Here is a 15,705-nt window from a genome sequence, read left to right as displayed (position 1 = left end):
GGGCATTGTCATACTGAAACAGGAAAGGGCCTTCCAGAAATTGTTGCCACGAAGTTGGAAGTACAGAATCATCTAGACTGGCATTGTATGCTGTAGCGTTAAGATTTCCTTTCACTGGAACTAAGGGGCCTAGCCTGAACCATGAAAAACAGCCCCAGACCATTATTCCTCCTCCACAAAACGTTACAGTTGGCACTATGCATTGGGGAAGGTAGCATTCTCCTGGCATCTGCCAAACACAGATTTGTCAGTCAGACTGCCAGATGGTGAAGCGTGATTCATCACTCCAGAGAATGCATTTCCACTGCTCCAGAAGAGCCCAATGGCGGCGAGCTTTACAGCACTCCAGCCGACGCTTGGCATTGCACATGACAATCTTAGGCTTGTGCAGCTGCTCAGCCATGGAAACCCATTTCATGAAGCTCCCGACGAATAGTGCTTGTCCTGATGTTGCTTCCAGAGGCAGTTTGGAACGCGGTAGTGAGTGTTACAACCGAGGACAGACGATTTTTAAGCCCTACAGACTTCAGCACTCAGCGGTTCTGTTCGGGGAGCTTGTGTGTCCTACCACTTCGCGGCTGAGCCATTGTTGCTCCTAGACGTTTCCACTTCACAATAACAGCACTTCCAGTTCACCAGGGCAGCTCTAGCAGGGCAGACATTTTACAAACTCGCTTGTTGGAAAGGTGGCATCCTATGACAGTGCCACGTTGAAAGTCACTGAACTCTTCAGTAAGGCCATTCTACTGCTGTTTGTCTATGGAGATTGCATGACTTTGTGCTCGATTTTACACACCTGTCAGCAACGAATCCACTAACTTGAAGGGGTGTCCACATACTTCTGTATATACTGCATCTCTGTACCCATTTAATTAAATAGAACACTGACCAATATGGCTGCCATTATCAGCAAATCTAGAGCTAAACAGATCTATGACACTAGCCACTCTAAATACAAATGTAATGGTCACATACACATATTTAGCAGATGTTATTGCGGGTGTCACGAAATGCTTGTCTAGTGTATATCTCTATGGCAGTGTCCCAAATACCTCTCCTTCCTCCCCAAGTGTGCACTTGTTCACTTCCCTTCACTGATTTGGAAGGAAATGACTGGTATAAGAAATATCATATAAACTCCTACTAGCCCATACCGCCACCAATCCAATGCTTTTAGATTTGTGGGAAGTAGTGAGCGAACGCACATTTTAGGAGAAAGGAGATATTATTGGGACGCAGCCTATGTCTGTACCTCTGTCCACTTCGGCGTGGTCCTTCTTCAAGTGCTTCCTATACAGCACGCTGTTGCGGAAGCTGTCCTCACACATGTGACACTTGTAGGGCTTCAGGTGGACGACCATGTGGCGGTTCAGACTGCCGTTGGTGGTGAAGGAAGTGTCACACATGTTACACTTATAGGCCTTCACTCCTAGGAGCGGGAGCAAAGGAGATGAAAATATAAACAACCATATGTTTCATCAGTGTTGACCAATAAAGGTTTTGGTTTCCACAGAGGTGGGAAAAGTACCCAATTGTCAAACTTGAGTAAAAGTAAAGATACCGTCATAGTAATACTACTTGAGTAAAAGTATAAAAGTATTTGGTTTTAAATGTAAATTCAAATTGCTTATATTAATAAGCAAACAAGACGGCGGGATTTCATTTAAAAAAAAACATTTATTTAAGGGGCTAATTTACAAACAAAGCATTTGTGTTTAGTGAGTCTGCCAGATTAAAGGCAGTAGGGATGACCAGGGATGATATGAAGTGTGTGAACTGGACCATTTTCCTGTCTTGCTAAGCATTCAAAATGAGACTTTTTGAGTTTTTGAGTACTTTTGGGTGCCAATGTATGGAGTAAAAAGTACATTATTTTCTTTAGGAATGTATTGGAGTAAAAGTAGTCAAAAATTGAAATAGTAAAGTAAAGTACAGATGCCCCACCTCCCGAGTGGCGCAGCGGTCTAAGGCACTGCATCTCAGCGTCCGGGTTAGGGGAAGGTTTGGCCGGGGGAGCTTTACCTGGCTCATCACGAATTAGCGACTCCTTGTGGCGGGCCAGGCACCTGCAGGCTGATCCTGGTCGTCAGTTGAACAGTGTTTTCTCCGACACATTGGTGCGGCTAGCTTCCGGGTTAAGCGGGCAGTAAACCCTCTTAAGGATCGGTGTCCAACCATTGGGACGGTTGAGCTAACTTGCGCTAATGTGATTAGCATGACGTTGTAAGTAACAAGAACATTTTCCAGGACATGGGCAGAAAGCTTAAATTCTTGTTAATCAAACTGCACTATCCAATTTACAGTAGCTATTACAGTAAAAACATACCATGCTATTGTTTGAGGAGAGTGCACAGTTATGTACTTGACCAATTAGGCATATTTGATCAGACTTGATACAACATTTTGAACAGAAATGCAATGGTTTATTGGATCAGTCTACAGTTTGCACACACACTGCAGCCATCTAGTGGCCAAACTCTAAATTTCAACTAGAGTCCTAAGTCAGATAATGGCCTTTCTCTTGCATTTCAAAGATGGAACCATTTTTTTTTTTTTTCTTTGTATTATCTTTTACCAGATCTAATGTGTTATATTCTCCTACATTAATTTCACATTTCCACAAACGTCAAAGTGTTTCCTTTCAAATGATATCAATAATATGCATGTCCTTGCTTCAGGTCCTGAGCTACAGGCAGTTAGATTTGGGTATGTCATTTTAGGTGAAAATGAAAAAATATGATCCAAAGAGCGGTTTGGCGGGTCATGTTTCAGAGGACGCATGACTCAACCTTCGCTTCCCGAGCCTGGTGGGGAGTTGCAGCGATAAGACAAGATCGGGGGTAAAATAGAACAACAAAAAAAATACAGATACCCCAAAAATGAATTAAGTAGTATTTAAAAGTATTTTTACACCACTGGGTATCCCAAAGCATTTGTGGCTATAGTATTATGTCATTTCTCTCCACAACCCAGCTGCACAGCCACGAGAGAGAAACAATTATGAAATCGATATTTGACGGTCGCACGTGAATCGAACAGAATTCGTCAAATGAAGCACTTTGCTTGTCCCATGAGAGGCGTGAGTCTGGGTTGGTGAGATCAATAGCGTGCTATTTTAACTATGCATGCAGTGTTGAGGTACACTATTCTTACCTGTGTGTGTGTTGAGGTGGGACTTGAGGACCCCTGCTGAAACAAAGCATCGGCCACAAATGTTGCAGCAGTAGGGTTTCTCCCCGGTGTGGGAGCGCACGTGTTGCTTCAGATGGCTGGACTTCTTAAAAGGTTTATTACACATGGTGCACCTGGGGGGAATCAAAACACACAGGTCGTATTCATTAGGACTCAAACTGAAGAAAACAGGCTAAAACACGGAGGGACTAACTGACCACCAAAAGAAAACACTAATTTGGTCTGTTGCAAAACATTTTCCATTGCGTGCCCTAATGAACACGACCATGATGTAACAGAGACGGTCTGTTTCTGTCAATGAGATGTGTATCAATAAAGCTCCTATCAAAAGTCACAAACCATCAGTTTGTGTGTCCATGTGTCCTCGGAGTGGGCCACAGTGTCTCCTGACCCCTCCTGTCTCAGCCTCCAGTATTTATGCTGCAGTAGTTTATGTGTCGGGGGGCTAGGGTCAGTTTGTTATATCTGGAGTACTTCTCCTGTCCTATTCGGTGTCCTGTGTGAATCTAAGTGTGCGTTCTCTAATTCTCTCCTTCTCTCTTTCTCTCTCTCGGAGGACCTGAGCCCTAGGACCATGCCCCAGGACTACCTGACATGATGACTCCTTGCTGTCCCCAGTCCACCTGGCTGTGCTGCTGCTCCAGTTTCAACTGTTCTGCCTTATTATTATTCGACCATGCTGGTCATTTATGAACATTTAAACATCTTGGCCATGTTCTGTTATAATCTCCACCCGGCACAGCCAGAAGAGGACTGGCCATCCCACATATGCTCTCTCTAATTCTCTCTTTCTTTCTCTCTCTCGGAGGACCTGAGCCCTAGGACCATGCCCCAGGAATACCTGACATGATGACTCCTTGCTGTCCCCAGTCCACCAGACTGTGCTGCTGCTCCAGTTTCAACTATTCTGCCTTATTATTATTCGACCATGCTGGTCATCTATGAACATTTGAACATCTTGACCATGTTTAGCCTGGTTCCTCTCTAGGTTTCTTCCTAGGTTTTGGCCTTTCTAGGGAGTTTTTCCTAGCCACCGTGCTTCTACACCTGCATTGCTTGCTGTTTGGGGTTTTAGGCTGGGTTTCTGTACAGCACTTTGAGATATCAGCTGATGTACAAAGGGCTATATAAATAAATTTGATTTGATTTGATTTGATCAGTTAACAATACCGACAACAGGAATCATTTCAAAGTTCCACCACCGATTCACAAAGCAAGTTGAGGTTTATGAAAGTACATCAGACTTTTTGTGAAGAGTGGAATAATTGAAAACCAAACTTTTCTTTGGAAAGGTCACTAACTCAGCCCGATGGCATCGGTTTGCGCTTTCTGTTTGGAAGGTGTGAGTTATGTGTTGAAGCTCCACCACTATGTCTGCGTTGGCCTTTAGAACGAGACAGAGAGATCATCTCCCCATAGATATGTGAATGTATGTGTATACTTATCTAAACAGAATGTGGAGTATAATTTTGATACATATACAGGACTCCATACAGAGCATTTCCACCCAAACTGAAGTCACACCATTCCAGACACTACACTCTTTTCTCACTGCTTAAAACCATAGTCTCGATTTACAGCCGTGTCGTATCTGAAGGAGAAGGTTCAGTAGTTCACAATCTCAAATACACATTCCCTTCCCATATCTATCTAGGTCGTCCTTTCTCTTGTTTTGTCTATACCGCTAGTCGTTCCAGCCTAGACCGGCACTAATAATGCATGGTGTGCTGACGTGGTAGGGATTTATTATTTATTTGTGTTGCATCCGTTCTGAGTGCCATGGGGAACAACAGAGGCAAAGCTGAATCAAAGAATGACGCATTACTCAGTCCCCTTGCCGTCCCACTCTCTGCTTCCACAACGCAACAACATCAGTGGCTGGTGTCCTCCGCCTACATCTGACGCACACGTTAGCTGGAAAACTAAGAGCTTGTAGCGACACAGGCTGCCGCCGTCACCTCCACAGGCATCTGACGCACAAGTTCGTCACAAAACAAAAAAGCTTGTAGCAACAAGCTGCCACAGTCACCTTTACAGACAGGAAGCTAGCAGAGTTAAACTCGTTGTCTGCTTCCCAAATGGCAACATATGGGCCCTGGTCAAAAGTAGTGCACTAGATAGGGAATAGGGTGCCATTTGGGACACAGTTATTTCGTTGGGCAAATTCTAAATAAACAAATTGAAAGCTAGCGGTAGTGGGGCTTCGAGGAACTTAACAAACGGCTTTAGAAAGAAGGAGACAAAGACTTGACTATATGAGCGGGAGTGTTGTGCGGTGGTAGATTAAAAAACAGCTTGATTCTAAAAAGACCCGAATATGATTTATGTGTCGCTCTCAAAATGGTCACGGTATCAGGGGACAATGACAGCAACGGAGGTGCAATTCTGATAGTGTTATCGTAGCTTTGCATTCCTCGGTGTCGACTGCTAATGCTGTTTACAGCCCTAGAGCACAACTGTTGATAAAGGTGCTAAACAGTGTTATCTGCAGACGAGCCGGGAACCTCAAACAATGACAGAAAGTAAATGTATCTATTACTTGCCGAAAGTTATAGGGCTCGGTCTCGCTTGCTCACACACATTTACATTTTAGTCATTTATCAGAGGCTCTTATCCAAAACGACTCACCGCAGTGAGCGCATACGTTTTTCATACCTTTTATTTTAGTACTGGTCCCCGTGGGAATCGAACCCACAACTATTGCCATCACCATGCGCTACCAACCGAGCCACACCGCACACCACACACACACACACACACACCTGTAAGCCCTCTTGCTGTTGTCCTCGCTGTCTTCTGGGTCTTGGTAGTCATGCGTCTGGTCGGACAGCTGGAGGTCTCCTTGGCTATTCTCCTGGAGCAGGCCACTCGTCTAAACATAAATATATGCAACCATTAATTAACTGCATTGTGATTAATCACTGAATGCAAAATATTATTGACAATATGCTATACAGTCTATTTGAATGGACTACTTAAGGATTCAATTAATTCAGCCGTTTTCGGCTTGATAGAACACCTGCTAAATTAGGGTGTCAAAACAGACTCTGAGACAGCTTCTATCCCCAAGCCATATGTCTGCTAAATAGCCAGACTGCTAAATAGTTCATTAAATGGTACCCAAACTATCTGCACTAACCCTACGCACACTCACTAGACTTTGTATAATAACACCATATACATACAATCACACACTACACTGTCACTCCCACGCAAATCCCTCACTCAAACACCACACACGCACACACATTACACAGACTTTCAGACACATAATTTGCTGCTGCTACTCTGCTCTTTATTTTACACGTATTATTATCTATCCTGATGCCTAGTCACTTTACCCTGCCTTCATGTATATATCTACCTCAAGTACCTTATTATTATCTATCCTGATGCCTAGTCACTTTACCCTGCCTTCATGTACATATCTACCTCAAGTACCTTATTATTATCTATCCTGATGCCTAGTCACTTTACCCTGCCTTCATGTACATATCTACCTCAAGTACCTTATTATTATCTATCCTGATGTCTAGTCACTTTACCCTGCCTTCATGTACATATCTACCTCAAATACCTTATTATTATCTATCCTGATGTCTAGTCACTTTACCCTGCCTTCATGTTCATATCTACCTCAAGTACCTTATTATTATCTATCCTGATGCCTTGTCACTTTACCCTGCCTTCATGTACATATCTACCTCAAGTACCTTATTATTATCTATCCTGATGCCTAGTCACTTTACCCTGCCTTCATGTATACAGTGGGGCAAAAAAGTATTTGGTCAACCACCAATTGTGCAAGTTCTCCCACTTAAAAATTTGAGAGGCCTGTAATTTTCTTCATATGTACACTTCAACTATGACAGACAAAATGAGAAAAAAAATCCAGAAAATCACATTGTAGGATTTTTAATTTATTTATTTGCAAATAAAAATAAGTATTTGGTCACCTACAAACAAGCAAGATTTCTGGCTCTCACAGACCTGTAACTTCTTCTTTAAAAGGCTCCTCTGTCCTCCATTCGTTACCTGTATTAATGGCACCTGTTTGAACTTGTTATCAGTATAAAAGACACCTGTCCACAACCTCAAACAGTCACACTCCAAACTCCACTATGGCCAAGACCAAAGAGCTGTCAAAGGACACCAGAAACAAAATTGTAGACCTGCACCAGGCTGGGAAGACTGAATCTGCAATAGGTAAGCAGCTTGGTTTGAAGAAATCAACTGTGGGAGCAATTATTGGGAAATGGAAGACATACAAGACCACTGATAATCTCCCTCGATCTGGGGCTCCACGCAAGATCTCACCCCGTGGGGTCAAAATGATCACAAGAACGGTGAGCAAAAAACCCAGAACCACATGGGGGGACCTAGTGAATTACCTGCAGAGAGCTGGGACCAAAGTAACAAAGCCTACCATCAGTAACACACTACGCCGCCAGGGACTCAAATCCTGCAGTGCCAGACGTGTCCCCCTGCTTAAGCCAGTACATGTCCAGGCCCGTCTGAAATTTGCTAGAGAGCATTTGGATGATCCAGAAGAAGATTGGGAGAATGTCATATGGTCAGATGAAACCAAAATATAACTTTTTGGTAAAAACTCAACTCGTCGTGTTTGGAGGACAAAGAATGCTGAGTTACATCCAAAGAACACCATACCTACTGTGAAGCATGGGGGTGGAAACATCATGCTTTGGGGCTGTTTTTCTGCAAAGGGACAAGGATGACTGATCCGTGTAAAGGAAAGAAGGAATGGGGCCATGTATCGTGAGATTTTGAGTGAAAACCTCCTTCCATCAGCAAGGGCATTGAAGATGAAACGTGGCTGGGTCTTTCAGCATGACAATGATCCCAAACACACCGCTTGGGCAACGAAGGAGTGGCTTCGTAAGAAGCATTTCAAGGTCCTGGAGTGGCCTAGCCAGTCTCCAGATCTCAACCCCATAGAAAATCTTTGGAGGGAGTTGAAAGTCTGTGTTGCCCAGCAACAGCCCCAAAACATCACTGCTCTAGAGGAGATCTGCATGGAGGAATGGGCCAAAATACCAGCAACAGTGTGTGAAAACCTTGTGAAGACTTACAGAAAACGTTTGACCTCTCATTGCCAACAAAGAGTATATAACAAAGTATTGAGATAAACTTTTGTTATTGACCAAATACTTATTTTCCTCCATAATTTGCAAATAAACTCATTAAAAATCCTACAATGTGATTTTCTGGATTTATTTCTCATTTTGTCTGTCATAGTTGAAGTTTACCTATGATGAAAATTACAGGCTTCTCTCATCTTTTTAAGTGGGAGAACTTGCACAATTGGTGGCTGACTAAATACTTTTTTGCCCCACTGTATATCTACCTCAAGTACCTTATTATTATCTATCCTGATGCCTAGTCACTTTACCCTGCCTTCATGTACATATCTTCCTCGATGCCTAGTCACTTTACCCTGCCTTCATGTACATATCTACCTCAAGTACCTTATTATTATCTACCCTGATGCCCAGTCACTTTACCCTGCCTTCATGTACATATCTACCTCAAATACCTTATTATTATCTATCCTGATGCCTTGTCACTTTACCCTGCCTTCATGTACATATCTACCTCAAATACCTTATTATCTATCCTGATGCCTTGTCACTTTACCCTGCCTCCATGTACATATCTACCTCAAATACCTTATTATTATCTATCCTGATGCCTTGTCACTTTACCCTGCCTTCATGTACATATCTACCTCAAATACCTTATTATTATCTACCCTGATGCCTAGTCACTTTACCCTGCCTTCATGTATATACAGTGGGGAGAACAAGTATTTGATACACTGCCGATTTTGCAGGTTTTCCTACGTACAAAGCATGTAGGTCTGTAATTTTTATCATAGGTACACTTCAACTGTGAGAGACGGAATCTAAAACAAAAATCCAGAAAATCACACTGTATGATTTTTTATTAATTTTATTGCATGACATAAGTATTTGATACATCAGAAAAGCAGAACTTAATATTTGATACAGAAACCTTTGTTTGCAATTACAGATATCATACGTTTCCTGTAGTTCTTGACCAGGTTTGCACACACTGCAGCAGGGATTTTGGCCCACTCCTCCATACAAACCTTCTCCAGATCCTTCAGGTTTCGGGGCTGTCGCTGGGCAATATGGACTTTTAGCTCCCTCCAAAGATTTTCTATTGGGTTCAGGTCTGGAGACTGGCTAGGCCACTCTAGGACCTTGAGATGCTTCTAATCGGAGCCACTCCTTAGTTGCCCTGGCTGTATGTTTCGGGTCGTTGTCATGCTGGAAGACTCAGCCACGACCCATCTTCAATGCTCTTACTGAGGGAAGGAGGTTGTTGGCCAAGATCTCGTGATACATGGCCCCATCCATCCTCCCCTCAATATAGTGCAGTCGTCCTGTCCCCTTTGCAGAAAAGCATCCCCAAAGAATGAGGTTCTTGGGGTTGTACTCCTCCTTCTTCTTCCTCCAAACACGGCGAGTGGAGTTTAGACTAAAAAGCTATATTTTTGTCTCATCAGACCACATGACCTTCTCCCATTCCTCCTCTGGATCATCCAGATGGTCATTGGCAAACTTCAGACGGGCCTGGACATGCACTGGCTTGAGCAGGGGGACCTTGCGTGCGTTGCAAGATTTTAATCCACGACGGCGTAGTGTGTTACTAATGGACCATTGACCAGGTCCTGCCGTGTAGTTCTGGGATGATCCCTCACCTTCCACATGATCATTGATGCCCCACGAGGTGAGATCTTGCATGGAGCCCCAGACCGAGGGTGATTGACCGTCATCTTGAACTTCTTCCATTTTCTAATAATTGCGCCAACAGTTGTTGCCTTCTCACCAAGCTGCTTGCCTATTGTCCTGTAGCCCATCCCAGCCTTGTGCAGGTCTACAATTATATCCCTGATGTCCTTACACAGCTCTCTGGTCTTGGCCATTGTGGAGAAGTTGGAGTCTGTTTGATTGAGTGTGTGGACAGGTGTCTTTTATACAGGTAACGAGTTCAAACAGGTGAAGTTAATACAGGTAATGAGTGGAGAACAGGAGGGCTTCTTAAAGAAAAACGAACAGGTCTGTGAGAGCCGGAATTCTTACTGGTTGGTAGGTGATAAAATACTTATGTCATGCAATAAAATGCAAATTCATTACTTAAAAATCATACAATGTGATTTTCTGGATTTTTGTTTTAGATTCCGTCTCACACTGTTGAAGTGTACCTATGATAAAAATTACAGACCTCTACTTTGTAAGTAGGAAAACCTGCAAAATCGGCAGTGTATCAAATACTTTTTGCCTTCATGTACATATCTACCTCAAATACCTCTGCACATTGATCTGGTACTCCCTGTATATAGCTCCCTTCTTGTGTATTGTATTGTATTTTGTTTTGTATTTATTTTGTGTTAGTTCATTTTTGATTTATTATAATTTTGTAAGCAACCAAGTTTGTAAGCAACCATTCCACTGTAAAGTCGGCACCAGTTGTATTCGACACGTGTGATAAATAACATTTACATTTGACATTTCCCAAAGTCCCTGTGTTTTTCAGAAATCCCTATGGAAGGGTTTACTGAGAACTTTGGGGAAATTTTGCAACCCTACTCTCTACATAGAGCCAATGCCACGCTATGATGGTGAGATGGAAGCCCTCCGTGGAAGGTGTGGCGGTCAGAGGCTGACGGTGCTGGACTCACCACTTCTTGGCTGGGCACATGGAGCAGGTTCTGGGGGTGGTAGCTGGAAGACAGGGCCTGAGACTCCAGGGTGCTGGAGTCCTGTAGCTGCTGCACCGTGGAGAACTGGGCCTGGGAATAGCCGTCCGCAGTGATGGTGAAACCTGCAGGAGGACACAAAAGCATACAGCACTACAGCATACAATGGGTTAACCCTGTATGAGAACTTAAGGGACCCTAGCAACTCTAAAGGAGGGTGCATTCAGAAAGTATTCAGACCACTTTACTTTTTCCACATTTTGTTACGCCTTATTTGAATGTATTATTATTATTATTCATGTTTTACTTAAACTGACTTGCCTAGTTAAATAAAGTTTAAGAACAAATTCTTATTTACAATGACGGCCTACCGGGGAACAGAGGGATAACTGCCTTGTTCATGGGGCAGAACGACAGATTTTTACCTTGTCAGCTTGGGGATTCGATCCAGCAACCTTTCGGTTACTGGCCCAAAGCTCTAACCACTAGCCGCCACCTATTAATAAAAACAAAATACATTTAAAAAATCCTCATCAATCTACACACTATACCTCATAATGACAAAGCAAAATCTGTTTTTTAGACATTTTTGCTAATTTACTTAACTATTCAGACCCTTTGCTACGAGACTCAAAATTGAGCTCAGGTGCTTCCCGTTGGCATTGGCATTCTACAACTTGATTGGAGTCCTTCTGTGGGAAATTCAATTGACTGGACCTATCTATAGAAGGTCCCACAGTTGACAGTGCACGTCAGAGCAAAAACCAAGCCATGGTCTCGAAGGAATTGTCCGTAGAGCGCAGACATCAGTGTCGAGACATAGATCTGGGTAGCGGTACCAAACAAATTCTGCAGCATTGAAGGTCCCCAGCAACACAGTGGCCTCCATCATTCTTAAATGGAAGAAGTTTAGAACCACCAAGACTCTTCTTTTGGGGACCGAGTGGCGCAGCGGTCTAAGGCAGTGCATCGCAGTGCTAGAGGTGTCACTACAGACCCGGGTTCGATCCCATATCACAACCGGCCGTGATCAGGAGTCCCATAGGGTGCCGCACAATTTCCCCAGCGTTGTCCGGGTTAGGGGAGGGTTTGGCCGGGGTAGGCTGTCATTGTAAATAATATTTGTTCTTAACTGAGTTGCAAGGTTAAATAAATTTTTTAAAAATCAGAGCTGACCACCCGGCAAAACTGAGCAATCGGCGGAGAAAAGGGGATACCTAGTCAGTTGTACAACTGAATGCCTTCAACTGAAATGTGTCTTCCACATTTAACCCAAGCCCTCAGAGAGGTGCATGGGGCTGCCTTAATCGACATCCACATCTTACAAGAACCCGATGGTCAATCTGACAGAGCTCCAGAGTTCCTCTGTGGAGATGGGAGAACCTTCCAGAAGGACAACCATCTTTGCAGTACTCCACCAATCAGGGCACGAAAGCCACTCCTCAGTAAAAGTTACATGACAGCCCGCTTGGAGTTTGCCAAAATGCTCCTAAAGGACTCTCAGACCATGAGAAACAAGATGCTCTGGTCTGATGAAACCAAGATTGAACTCTTTGGCCTGAATGCCAAGCATCACCTCTGGAGGAAACCTGGCACCATCCCTACGGTGAAGCATGGTGGTGGCAGCATCATGCTGTGGGGAAGTTTTTCAGCGGCAAAGACTGGGAGACTAGTTAGGATCTAGGGAAAAATGAACTCAGCAAATTACAGAGAGATCCTTGATAGAATCCTGCTCCAGAGAGCTCAGGACCTCAGACTGGGGTGAAGGTTCACCTTCGAACAGGACAACAATCCTAAGCACACAGCCAAGACAACGCAAGAGTGGCTTCGGGACAAGTCTCTGAATGTCCTTGAGTGACCTAGCAAGAGCCCAGACTTGAACCCGATCTCTGAAAAAAACTGAAAATAGCTGTGCAGCGATGCCGCTTCCCAGCCAACCTGACAGAGCTAGAGAGGATTTGAATACTTATGTAACAGTGATATTTCAGTTTTTACTGTTAATACATTTGCAAAAATGTCTAAAAACCTGTTTTTGCTTTGTCATTATGGGGTATTGTGTGTAGATTGATGAGGGGAAACAAATATTTAATCAATTTTCAAATAAGACTGTAATGTAACAAAATGTGGAAAAAGTCAAGGGGTCTGAATATTTTCCAAATGCACCATATACACATGTGGAAGCTTGAATTCGAAGGACGGGCTCATTGTCATGGCTGTAAGGGAATGAATGTGTTTGATACCGTTCCAATCATTTTAATTCCAGGAACCTGTCCTCTGATTTCTCCCACCACAAGTCTCCACTGGTACACAGCTTGAACCTTAGAATAGATTAATTGATTACAGAGATAGAAGTGGATTTGAAAAGCCTATTAAGGATAAACCTCACACTTCCCAACAGGAGATGCACCACAGCACGAAATGAGTTAACCCTGTACATCTGGATATCTGGCTAGAGGCTAGAGCCTTTGCCAAATTAGGAGGAGGACATTAATTAATGACTTACTGCAAACATGGCTAAAAGTGTGATTGGAAAAGTTCCTCAAAAGCTAATTAAGGATCGCAACGGCTCATCCTCCTACAACGCGCCATTAACAAACTGATGCTTCCAGAGAGCCCATGCTGCCAGTCTGTGCGCGCGTGTGGACAAAGACTGTGCAGGAAACTTCCTGTGCCACCAGTCGGATTGTCTTCGGGTGCAAATTAGGGGACTCGCTGAAGCACACAGTCCTTCATTAAAGCTCCACTCACTGATATTAATGAACGGACACGGTTCGTTAAAATGCTGGCAGACGGCAGAGAGAAGTACCCGGATTCCTCTAATAATTCCTTACTTTCCTTCTTGAAAAGAACAAGAGAGGAGAGGAAATGTGTAGAAGTCCACCTGGTGGAGTGCCACACACATGCTCACGAGAAACACACACACACACATCAATATCCTCCCTGCTGTCGGTCTCGGGTTTATTTATGACATCAAACTTTTTACTTTATCAAAACTATACAGAGAGTATAGGGAGGCCTTGGATGTGGCAGGAAACCTGTCGAAAGAGAACGTGTTCTAGTGTTTGATGCACCTCTGTAGGAGGGGGAGAGCATATTGCTGTGGGCAATAGAGGCTGGATGCAATCGTTACGGAGACAAAAGGTTAGGCTACCCATTGTGAAAATGTTACATCTGATGTGCCAAGCAGATGCTTTCTGACAGTCCTCGCTGTAAATGGGCTCTTCTCAGCCAGAGGTCAGAGGCAACCGTGGCGTTTGTCCATTACACTGGATTGAGACAGCCCGCGTGGCTGCCAACGCGTGTATGTGTGTGCCAGTGCATAATTTACTCCGGGTTAACTCACAGACATTGTTAAATGTACCGAGAGAAAGGTTTGTATGGCACTACCATGCAATGTGTGTTTGTGTGTGTACGTGCATGAGTTACCTTGAGTAAGTGTTTGCTGGTCAAAGCCAGGCTGCGGGAGTGTCTGTGTCTCAAACTGGCTAATATTCTGAGGCAGAGCATGCTGGGTAGTCACAAAGGTGTCTGGAGTCAAGAGGGGGAAAGATAAGAAGACAGAGGAACAAAGCAGGTTAGTCTGGGTAAATAAAAGACCAAAGTATTATGATTCACTTAAAAACGGCTGCATTGGACCTTTGTCTCAACATCAAATAATTACTGGGATTTTTTTCCCAATGAAAATGGTCAGAAAGATACAAAACCCCAAAATACTGTAGCTTCTTAGCAAAGAAACAACAACATTTTGCTAGGACTGTGTGGGAGTGATTTGAGTGGGGAGGGGGAAACAAAAAATGGGCATTTATCGGCAGAGAAGTTTGGAACTCTTTCTTATTGGTCTATTAACTAATTTACCGCATGGTGATGTCAACATGGAAGGCAAAAACTCCCTCCCACCAAAATAGGTAGAAAGTTCAGGCGTTCTTCTCAAACAGCTCTTACACTAGAAGGTCATTATCATCATTTTCACACTATTATTCCAACCTCATAGTGTGGAAATATATATAAAGCACAGGGAAAAAAATCCCGCTTTCGACTGCTCTAGGCCGTTAAAGCAACACAGCACGCAGACAGCAACAAGAGAGCAAGTCAGGGTTCAGTCGTCAAATTGGGGTTCATCTTTAATTTACTGTCGGTCTTTGGACCCCAGGCTGAATGTCAAGCACAAAGCACTGGAGAACTAGAGATGCTTCACGTAGAGCAAGTCCAGTATTTCTTTGTACTGAGAGGAATTATAGACTATGGATCTTAGATGGTTTTTATTCGGCCAGTTCTACCGTGCACGGTGTTTCAATTCAAACCTTATAGATGGCAATCAGGATTACCCTCAGAACAGAGGTTTCTAACACCCATGGTCTATCCTGGCAAAATGAAAGTCATATGAACATATTTTTTGAAAGTTGAGATTGAGAGTCTAGAGAGAAAGGTCACTAATCAAGTCTCCATTTTCGTTTGCCCTCTAGTTTTTTGAATGGCAAAAAGACTGCCACTGACAATAGTGACCTTTCTTGAAGACAGACAGGCGACCTGTCCTCTGGAGTACCAACCTGATTCCAGTTTGCTGACCTTTGATCCGTCTAAAGCTCCCCAGGCCCAATCACTGTCACACTGTGATACTCAGACTGCATTCCAAGTGGCTCCCTATTCCCTATATAGTGCACTACCTTTGACAAGAGCCCTTTGTGGCAATGCAGAGACCAAGAATACTATCCTACCCCATCTGAGATGGAGACAGGGGGGAGAAAAAAAATTACTTTAGAGACTTTCCT

At 43.6% G+C, this 15,705-nt stretch overlaps 1 protein-coding gene across 1 annotated transcript in view; it reads right to left on the bottom strand.

The window, feature by feature from the left end:
* LOC139394495 (zinc finger protein 236-like) overlaps nt 1-15,705 on the bottom strand; it is a 92,243-nt gene that overhangs the window by 34,386 nt on the left and 42,152 nt on the right. Inside the window, exons 15-19 of the mRNA XM_071142571.1 lie at nt 14,363-14,464; nt 10,919-11,061; nt 5,955-6,064; nt 3,154-3,305; nt 1,253-1,429 (exon numbers count right to left, since the gene is read on the bottom strand). Of these exons, the coding sequence (XP_070998672.1) occupies nt 1,253-1,429; nt 3,154-3,305; nt 5,955-6,064; nt 10,919-11,061; nt 14,363-14,464 (684 nt within the window). The remainder of the gene's footprint in view (nt 1-1,252; nt 1,430-3,153; nt 3,306-5,954; nt 6,065-10,918; nt 11,062-14,362; nt 14,465-15,705) is intronic.

Source organism: Oncorhynchus clarkii, chromosome 3 (assembly GCF_045791955.1).
Source record: "Oncorhynchus clarkii lewisi isolate Uvic-CL-2024 chromosome 3, UVic_Ocla_1.0, whole genome shotgun sequence".
Classification (NCBI taxonomy): domain Eukaryota; kingdom Metazoa; phylum Chordata; class Actinopteri; order Salmoniformes; family Salmonidae; genus Oncorhynchus; species Oncorhynchus clarkii.
This window is presented reverse-complemented; position numbering and strand designations above follow the sequence as displayed.